Source organism: Priapulus caudatus, unplaced genomic scaffold (assembly GCF_000485595.1).
Source record: "Priapulus caudatus unplaced genomic scaffold, Priapulus_caudatus-5.0.1 Scaffold425, whole genome shotgun sequence".
NCBI lineage: Eukaryota > Metazoa > Priapulida > Priapulimorpha > Priapulimorphida > Priapulidae > Priapulus > Priapulus caudatus.
In genome coordinates this window covers 177,785-187,919 of record NW_014577486.1, presented here as the reverse complement: position 1 = coordinate 187,919, position 10,135 = coordinate 177,785, and the positions used below count along the sequence as shown (strand labels likewise).

General features: G+C 44.6%; 2 protein-coding genes across 2 annotated transcripts in view; both read left to right on the top strand.

Moving 5' to 3' along the window:
• Nucleotides 1–4,607, top strand: part of LOC106810280 (rho-associated protein kinase 2-like) — a gene marked incomplete in the record, with an annotated part of 22,572 nt that extends 17,965 nt beyond the window's left edge. Inside the window, 6 exon segments of the mRNA XM_014813577.1 lie at nt 734–893; nt 1,624–1,702; nt 2,005–2,082; nt 2,678–2,867; nt 3,155–3,314; nt 3,840–4,607. Of these exon segments, the coding sequence (XP_014669063.1) occupies nt 734–893; nt 1,624–1,702; nt 2,005–2,082; nt 2,678–2,867; nt 3,155–3,314; nt 3,840–3,879 (707 nt within the window).
• Nucleotides 4,608–7,452: 2,845 nt separating this feature from the next.
• The window catches only part of LOC106810271 (peroxisomal biogenesis factor 3-like), a 15,051-nt gene continuing 12,368 nt past the window's right edge, over nt 7,453–10,135 (top strand). The window contains exon 1 of the mRNA XM_014813565.1: nt 7,453–7,603. Coding sequence (XP_014669051.1) covers nt 7,525–7,603 — 79 coding nt within the window. The 5' untranslated portion in view covers nt 7,453–7,524. The remainder of the gene's footprint in view (nt 7,604–10,135) is intronic.

Genomic DNA, 10,135 nt, shown 5'->3' with positions numbered 1-10,135 from the left:
CTCACTCTCTCCTTCTCTCTCTCTCAGCGTCATCTCTCTCCTTCTCTCTCTCTTCTTCTTTCTCTTCTCTCCTCTCCCTTTCTCCCCCTCTCTCCATCTCTCCTGCCCTCTCTCTCCCTCTCTTCCCTCTCTCTCCCTCTCTTCCCCTCCTCTCCTTCCTTCCTCCCTTCTCTCCCTCTCTCCCCTCTCTCTACCTCCTCCCTCACACCCATCTTCCTTCCCCTCTTTCTCTTTGTGTCTACGAACTGTGGCATATCAGCTAAGTTAACTCTCTCTCTCTCTCTTAAATGTGTTTCCTCTGTCTCTGTCTCAAATGTGTTAACTCTGTCTCTCGTCTCAATGTGTTACCTCTGTCTCTTGTCTTAAATGTGTTTCCTCTGTCTCTGTCTCAAATGTGTTAACTCTGTCTCTCGTCTCAATGTGTTACCTCTGTCTCTTGTCTTAAATGTGTTTCCTCTGTCTCTGTCTCAAATGTGTTAACTCTGTCTCTCGTCTCAATGTGTTACCTCTGTCTCTTGTCTTAAATGTGTTTCCTCTGTCTCTGTCTCAAATGTGTTAACTCTGTCTCTCGTCTCAATGTGTTACCTTTGTCTCTTGTCCTAAACGCGTTACCTCTGTCTCTTGTCTCAAATGTGTTACCTCTGTCTCTCGTCTCAAATGTGTTACCTCTGTCGCCTGTCTTAAACGCGTTACCGCTGTCTCTTGTCTGAAACGCGTCGACTGTGTTCCGCAGAGAACCCGCTGGAGGGTTGGCTGGCCATCCCCAACAAGCAGAACCTGCGAAAGCACGGCTGGAAGAGGCAGTACGTGATCGTGAGCAGCCGCAAGCTGTTCTTCTACAACTCGAACGAGGACCGGCAGAACTCCGACCCCGTCCTCATCCTCGACCTGCAGTGAGTGGCGATCGGCATGCCTAACTTGGCCTACGTATCTAACCATGAGGGGGATACGTCGTCGGCCCTTATAGTACAATACAGGATCGTGTACGGTTGACCGTCAAATTCGGAAGTAATTATTTTCGCCCCTGTAGAAATGATTCAACCGCGGTGTTAAATTATGGTCCTTTTTACCCAATTAGAGGCCTTGTTGCATAAAATAATTTATCTACAGTTAAATAAAGAAATTTTTTTTTTAATAATGTTTAACAAGGCCTCTGATTGGGTAAAAGGGCTATAATTTAACCGTGGTAAAATTATTTCTGAGTTCGATGGCCAACCATAGACATGCCTAACTGACCTGCGTAACTAACGAGGGGTAGATGCGCCATCGACCCTTAATTTAAAATGTCCACAGTGCCCCCCCCCTTCCCCCGATGTGGCGCTTAGAAGTATAGGCTCTACAGACGCGTTTTCGTTAAATTCCTAGTAGGTGCGTCGGATGTTTAGGTGTTAAAGGGTTCGAAGTTCTGATGGTGTCTAGATTTTTCTTTTAAATGGAAAATCGTTTTCGTTAAATTGCCAGTAGATGCGCCAAGTGTTAAAAGATTTAAAGTTCTGATCGTGTCTGGTATTTCTGTTTTAAGTAGTGAAGTTACGAAGTGGTCAAAGTTATTTGGGAAATAGGAATCGTTCGTGATTGCACGCGAATTAGAAATTGACGTTTCGGTTGTTGTTTACTCTCCAGTAAAATGTTTCATGTGAGGGCAGTCTCTCAGGGAGATGTCATTAGAGCCGAAGTCAAAGACATACCGAAAATATTCCAGGTATATATTTTTTTACTATATTCTCAATTTTCCTACTATATGAATTCGTACACATCTCGGACATATACTGTAGTTGCAAGTCGGTAAAAGTTCTGACGAAACCTCGCTTATTGTTAGTTACCTAGACGGTTTCATCCTAAAGATATATGAAAGTGTCCGTCTGTTTATGGATTCGGAGAGCCTCTAATTACGTGAAACGACTTATTTTTGGGGGCATTCATCATTTTGCGCTTTGCTGTGCTGTTTGTCGGCCATCTTGCTTCGTCTGGTGTCGGCAGCGTTTTCGTTTTTTTTGTCGGTAGATTCTTTATGCGTCGGAGGGAGAGGCGGTGAAACCGGTGGAAAACGCGCCGCCGGAGATCACGAACCCTAAGGATCCCGTAAGCTATTGTAGTGTTGCGAAAGCGCGGTTCCATTCGCAACATAGAGGTCACTCTCACAATTCGTTCTTTGTTTTTTTTTATTATTGCGAAAGCACAGTTCGACGTCGCGACGTAGAGACATAGATTGCGATACGGAACTGTGCTACGGAAAAGTTGTCGGTTGTCGTCACGCCCGCGTCGCTCCAGCGTTAGCGCTGTAACTATCTGTCGTCTAGCGGACGACGTGTCTAACTAATAGCAGTTCTAACTCCGCGCTCGTGAAAACCGGTCTCGGTGAGGTGCCAGTGTAAGCGTAAAGCAACGTTTGTAAACTTTGAATCATCGATCATTGATGCACCGCGATCGCTACGCATGCCGCTTTGTAAAAAAAAAGTTAACTGAAAAAAATCAATTCGCGTTTATCTGCGCGCCGCCATTAACGAGAACGTTCTGTTGTTTCTGCCGCCGCGATCGACGCGCGAGCAGTCGGCAGTCGCGCACAAATGCCACGACTTTGCGCCCTTGTTAACGGAAAAATATTTGATTCACGAAAAACCCTAGTCGGCGTTCGTTCGCGCGCCGCCGTTAACGAGAACGTTCTTTTGTTGAGCAGTCGGCCGTCGCGCACAAGGGCCACGACTTTGTGCCTGTGTTCTTCCACATGCCGACGCCGTGCGAGGCGTGCAGCAAGCCGCTGTGGCACATGTTCAAGCCGCCGCCGGCGCTCGAGTGCAGTCGCTGCCACGTGAAGATACACAAGGACCACATGGACCGCAAGCAGGAGGTCGTCGCTCCCTGCAGAGGTGCGTGGGTGTGATGGGTGCGTGTGTGTGATGGGAGACTGGGTGGTTGGGTGTGTGCGTGCGTGCGTGCGTGCGTGCGTGCATGTGTCATCGTCACGGATCACAAACATAGATCACTAGTGTAAGGGTTGTCGTTGATGGAAGGGGCCTGCGTTAATATAACTATAGTAAAGTGTCAGAGTCATGATAGCTGGTCGATGGAATGATCACGATTGACGTTGATGCTGATCTCTCGGGGAAAATACGTTCCGAAAAATGCTTAACATCTAGCGATCTCCATATTTCAGTGAACTACGAGAATCGTGCGAAAGAACTGCTGCTGATGGCTTCCACTGTTGAGGAACAGCAACGGTGGGTGATGAAGCTGAGTAAGACGGTGTTTCAGAAAGGCATCATCATCAGTCAAAAGGAGGCAGATCGAGAGAGTCAGAGAGGGGGATCCCCACGGTAGGTATCACACTCTCACAGCCAGCTGTTTATTACTTTTAAGTAATCCCTGCCCATGCCTATGTGGCACATAGGCATAGGGTGGTGCCTATCTCCGTTTATGTAACCTGAGGCCACGCAGCTGCTTTCACAGTAAATGCGACAGTAGGGTGTTAGTCCACTAGTAGTTTGTTACTTACTCATTGAATTAGCTAGTGGCTGAGTGGTGTTCAACTACTGAAGTGCGATTAAGAAGGAAGGTTAAGTTGGGTATGATTGAAATGACAACATTATCCATCTCTAATTTAATGTACCAAGGTAGGCATAAGATTGAACTAACGATGTAATGAAGTTTTATGCTGGAAATTAAATTTATATGCTATAAAATAATACAGAGGTGTTGGTGAATACATTCGAAATGCAGTTGGTGTCAGTGAATGCGGTTCAAAAGTTGCGGTGACGAGTAGATAGGAGAGAATAAGTTCTGTGATTCGTTTTCAGTTTGCACTCATTTGGTTTTATATTATTTCCTTTTTTTGCTCCTAGGTCTTCCCTTATAGGGACATTGCCGTCGAAGCGAAAGTAGAACGTACTGCCTCGGAACTGTATGCATATACCGGTTACACTCCAAGACACATTCATCACGATCATGCGTGTGATGCTGCCATACGCGGATACTTTGCAAGGGTGTCACTCTAAAACATGGATAGATATATATCACACGTGGTGGGTGGCAGTCCAGAAAGTCATAAGGAACTGTGCCTGTCGGGAGAATTTCCCCAGGGAACGGATATTTCGCGATAATGGATGGGCAGATCTCTAATGGCAGTGGCAACTATCATTTTTATTTAATTAGTAATATCAGGCTATCGTTTCATGCATATTTACACCCGACGTGTTAAGCTCGAAGTGTGTTATTGTAGTGACTTTTCGCCAAAAAAAACTGCGTTAGGGAACCAGTTCTAATGTATGATATTTATTAACAGTACGCGCTTGGTTATATCGAAGTTGTAACTGTTCGATTTGTTGTGCCTCGCTAATTAGAGGCTCTTTGATTCCATTAAGGTGCCTTACTAAGTTATGAGTTTATGTTCTGTCGTCGTGATTCGTCTCGGCAAATGTGTAATGGCGGTTCATTCTCGAGCGTTTACTGGTGATGAATGCTGCATAGGAGTTCGTCCTAGCACGCCGATGATGCTAATATGCAGCAGGAGTCGCAGTCTAACCACCTTGTGCTGACACATGCGTCTAAACAGAGGAATTGCTCCGACCTGTGATTGGAGGATAAAAATAGACCCCGCCCACTCCCGCCGCATACGCTATGCTATGACGTGTAGGGACGTGTACTAACTATCATATGGAGCGAACGATTTGAGTTACATTTCTATAAATTCTAGCTATTATAGACACATGTCTTAGCCTTAATCTCTGTGAATTTTGAATCTATTGAAGCGCGATTAGTCGAATTAATTAGCAAATATGCACGCGCGGCTATGACCGGTGAAACGAAACGTCACGAATTCTATTTTTATCCTCCAAAAATGGAAAAGTGGGCGTGGTCTATTTTTATCCTCCAATCACAGGTCGGAGCAATTCCTCTGTTTAGACGCATGTGTACTGACAATAGAATGAATTGCATACGCCGATGCAGAAAGTTACAAAAGGGGGGATGATTGAGCATAATTAATGCCCTGTGTTATTTATAGCCGAGTGTCCTGCAAATACAGATTGGACAGGTTCCAGTTTTCAACTATCATGAAATGGTGGAAAAATCGACAATTGATAGTTAACATGCGCTAAGATGTGATGCGAAAACGTGTTGGCGTGTTATTGCCTTTGAGAGGACAGCATTGGAACCACTTATGTGCGTGCCGATTAAAACACTAGAATTGCCATGCCCAGGAAGGTCATGTTCATGATCACCGGCCTGATTAATACTGTAAAATGTTATATTTAAGAGTTAAATAATATTTTCATTAACTAGTAATATGTAAAAATAGATTTTTCTTCCTTGGGATGTACAGCGGCAACATATGAAACTGCCGAGTGACTAATACCAAAGGTATCTACAGTATGTTGTAAGCTGTAAAACTTCACTTAATAGCAGTCTTCGTCTTGGGACATCTCTACTGTCTGCCGCAGATGCTGGTGCTGGCTTCGCCCGTGTATACTTCCTTTCCCGTGCCCAACGCTTTTTATCTCTGGTCTTGTCTTTTCACAGCTATCGTGGTTGACATCTCATTAATTTCCTTACCGTTGCTGGTTCCCCGCCGTGCTATCTGCTTTTCATTGCCTTGATCAAAATTAAGCATTATATAAAATTCATGTTATATATCGTTAGAAGTAACTTTCGGCCGGAGTCCATCTTGATTATTACCATGTGCCTCGGAAATGTGAGTTTAAAGGTTCATATAAGCTTGTATGTATTCAATGTCCTTTGTTTTCTATGAACAATAAATATGTTTAGCTGTTACCTGATTATCATTATTGTTTCTTTTTCATTGTTTTGTGAGAACAGTAGCTGTCTAGTGTTGGTGTCTTTTTGCTGAAGTGTTTTTCAAGTGTTGGTGTTTTCTAAGCGTTTGGAAAGGCGTTTTGATAATTTAGAATATTTGCCACCTTGTAATTAACGAAGTTATTGGGATAACACTTCATATCAAACTACTACGGAGTATGGGCTCACTAATAGTGCTTCTCAAACGCACATATCTTCTCCACCTTATCCCCCTCATGATCTGCTTCCCCAGCCTCCTGGCCAGGGGCGCAAATCCACGGGGGGACAGGGGGACATGTCCCCCCACGAATTTGGATCACCATGATTTTGTGTGTAAGTGCGTGTGCGTTGCGTGTGTGTGTGTGTTTGTCGAAGTGAGATACCTTTTTATTGTGTGTGATAGTGCGTCAACGATTGGCTTCTTTCCTTTTTTGCCAGCTTTCATTTTATTAAGTGCATTTGAGAGCATAATAATGATCATGCACAAACTTAAGAAAATGTGTCTTGATAAATTTAGTACCGTTTCTTTTCTTAACACGTTTTTTTCTTATATAATAATTCTTATGCAGAATCCTCAAGAGAAGTTGTTTTATGAAAGTTTAGGAGATATGGCCTCACGTTAGACACGGATTCAAGGATTAAGCTTGGAACACGAGCTATATTCACGCAAAGAGGAACTGAGTAACTGAGGCATCGGTTTTAATAATGTAATTTTCATTGCAATTTGATGATATATATACACGCATATATGATATGACTGGACGCAACAATAATAACGGACGCAATATATTTTGTGATCGCCTCAACACAAATGATTGGTTTTTCTGCTTTTTGTTTCTGGATTTTATGACTGAATGTGGACACCCTTTTCGTAATGTTATCACAAACCAAATGCATGTGTGTGGTGTGTGTGTGTGTGTGTGTGTGTGTGTGTGTGTGTGTTGTGTGTGTGTGCGTGCGTGCGTGCGTGCGTGCGTGCGTGCGTGCGTCGTGGTCGTGCGCGCGCGTGCGTGCGTGCGTGCCGTGCGTGCGTGCGTGCGTTGCGTGCGTGCGTGCGTGTGTTGTGTGTGTGTGTGTGTGTGTGTGTGTGTGTGTGTGTGTGTGCAGGGGCGTGTACAGGGGGAGGTCTAGGGGCTCGGACCCCCCCATACTCGGCGCAGAAACGCATCTGAGGGGGTCTAATTTCAAAAATTTTCGTAGGGGGAGGGGCGGCCTAGCGAGACCCCCCTTCGCGTGCTCGCTACTGGTGTCCCCCCCACATTTGAAAATGATTTGCGCGCCTGCTCCTGGACATCCACGTCCTACCTGCCACCTTCTGCATCCCCACAACTACATTCTCATATCTTCTCTCTACATTTTCTCTCTCGTCCACACACCATGCACGCACGCACACACCACGCACGCACGCAGCACACACACACACACACACACACACACACACACATACACCTCCTTTATCCGGCTTCTGATATATCGCGACGGCTGCGATGAAACAAATATGGCGCCTGTGTCCGCAGTAAGTATCGGCTTCAATTAGCTTCCCTATATCCCCACTTCCCAGTTTCTTGTCCTCGCCGCAACATAGAATCTGTACCCGGTCCACCTATGGCGGCTATAGGGTTAGGGTTAGGGTTAGGGTCATTACACCATCGAGTAATCGAGGTGGGAGCGAGTACCAGTCTACCGCAACATGACAACAACGGTGAAAGCTGGAAATATTATGCGACAAAACTAAAAATGTTTGCATTACAAAAAGTTTGGGATTTTACTAAACGGCATAGAAGGAAATTAATCTTTACTGGAGCGGTTGCCGGAGGTACGCTTATGTCACACATTAGTGCTACAGGCCCTTGGAGTTGGAGAAGTGCCTGTGAGTTGGAGGCTCAAGTTTTAAGAAGAGCTAGTATAACTTAAGTTGCCAGTTACTTATAAGAGCGAAGCCGCTTCACTCTTACTCTCTTACACTCTTCTTGAAACTTGAGCCTCCAAGGGCCTGTGCTGAGACGTAGCTCTAGTACTATAGCCAGCCCTAATGGGGTGCGTACTACATTATTCGTAATTCAGTATATGATACGTAGTTCACTCTCCACTGACTCTATATCTACAGTCGATACGGTGTCCACCCCTAGTTTTTCATACGAGAGTAGCCTGGAAAGGGTACTGTTATGAAGGGCGAAAATATAACGGATGGGGAAGGTTCAATGGATCAGAGGATTGAGCCGATCAATTGAAGAGGGAGGGTGGAGAGGGGAAACAAGGAAGGGTGGATGGAGAAGATATATATGGTTGCATCGAGAATGTGAATGAGGAATGGAGGACGGATCGAAAAAGGGAACGAGCAAGGGCGGACGGAGAAGGTAGATGTATAGGGAAGAGAGGATCAAGAAAGTGAATGAGGAAGGGTGGACCGATCAATAGGGTGTATGTATCTGCAGGGATGAGATCTTTCCGCGGATCCGCAGAAATTCGCGGATTTGACAGTCCCAGGGGTCGATTTTGTGGACCGTCTAAATTCGTTGAGAAAATGGGGGGGGGGGTAACAATGTAAAAATTTAAATTATATACCCTCAACAGCACCTGACTGTATACTGTAGATTGTAGACAGTAGACTGACAGCAAAGTATACGGTGTACATATCTGTTTTTGTGTACCAGAAAAGAAAATCCTCGTTCACAGGCTGCAGTAGAGGGGCACCCATTTGAGGTAGCTGATCACGTAACGACCATGCCTGGCCTGGGGGCTGGGTTTACATGTTGCTGTGTGCATGCACTGTGTTTTTTTCATTCAAATCTTGTCGCAGCAAGGCAGCTTATGTCTGAGTAAAACAGTGCAAGCGACGGGTGGAAACAGAAAAATATCATTATGTCTAGACATTTAATAAAAAAACTTGCCCTATTTTCAGCCCCCTGATTTCCTATTCATAGTTCGTTTGTTCCTTTTGACAACTTTAAAAAATGATTCAAGAGTCCTATAATGTGTTCAGAATAGCTTAGAATGCACCAAATTGCACCATTCTTTTAAAAAAATTCCGGGGAGCATGCCCCCGGACCCCCTAAATTTCAGCTGAAAATGAAATTCTCCAATCTCATCCTTGTATCGGTGAATCAATGTATATGGGATAAAGAAGGAACGACAGAGAAGGTGGTTGAGGAAGGTGGTATGTAGTAGAAGGTGTGTGAGGAAGGGAGGACGGAGAAGGTGGATATGGAGGGTAGGATGAAGAAGATGAATGAGGCAGGGGGGACATAGAAGGCAGATGAGAAAGGGAGAGAGGTTAAGATGAGAATATAGAAAGAGAGGCTGGAGGGGGAACTATGTTCGATGTGCATGGTGAAAGGAAAGGGAGAAGTGGATGAATGGGATTGGTGCCAAAATAGGAACAGAGGGAGAGAAGCTAGATATTAAAGGTCATGGAGAAGGGAGAAGAACATTGGGAAAAGCTCGAGCTATAGGAACACCACAGCAGCAGCTGCGTGCAGAGCAGCTACCTCGATTCATGTAGCATAAAATTAATGCTGTATGCATGTACATGTGGTAGGAGATCTCAGTACAGATTATTATTTGGGTTTTGTGGCACATGTAGAGAGGTGTGGTACAGGGGAAAAATTACTTTTTTTTCACGGGAGCTCTTTTTCAAGTCTGTGGAGAAAATACGTCTCGTCAAAATTTTTACGGGAGCTATTTTGAGCCTCACGTGAGCGATTTCGGAGGTTTGAAGAGCGAATCGCTCATCACTCCCGTGTATTTTTTACCCTGGTGTGGTATAGTATCCTGTATGTCATTGTGGTACATCATGTACTAATGCTAGTGATAGTACTGCTGATAGGGTCTATGTCTCCCTGGGTACTGCCGGAACGTACCCTGGTACTATCTAATATGCCGGACCGTACCTCACCTACTCCACTAACGAGTCTAGGGAGTCGCCTACGCCTACTCCCTAACCAGTAACCCTAACCCTAACCATATCAGATAGTTACCAGGGTACGTTCCGGTATACCGGACCGTACCCAGGGTACTTTCCAGCAGTACCCAGGGAGACATAGACCCTATCAGCGATAGTACTAATACTAGTATTACTGCTAGTAGCATGAACTAATGTATATGTATGCAGTTTTTTACTGAAGAGCATGACACCTGCTACCCTAAATTGACTACGTCACGAATTTTCTATGGTAAAATTGGTAAAATTGTTGCCATTTTTTTTACATTAAAGGTAAGAACTAACGGGACTAAACGTATCGTCAAATTCTTACCTGATAAGATGTTTACCTGTTTCTCAACTAGTTAAAAATCCAAAAAACCTGGACGATTTGATATTAATGTTCTCAACATTAATTGCTTGCTATGG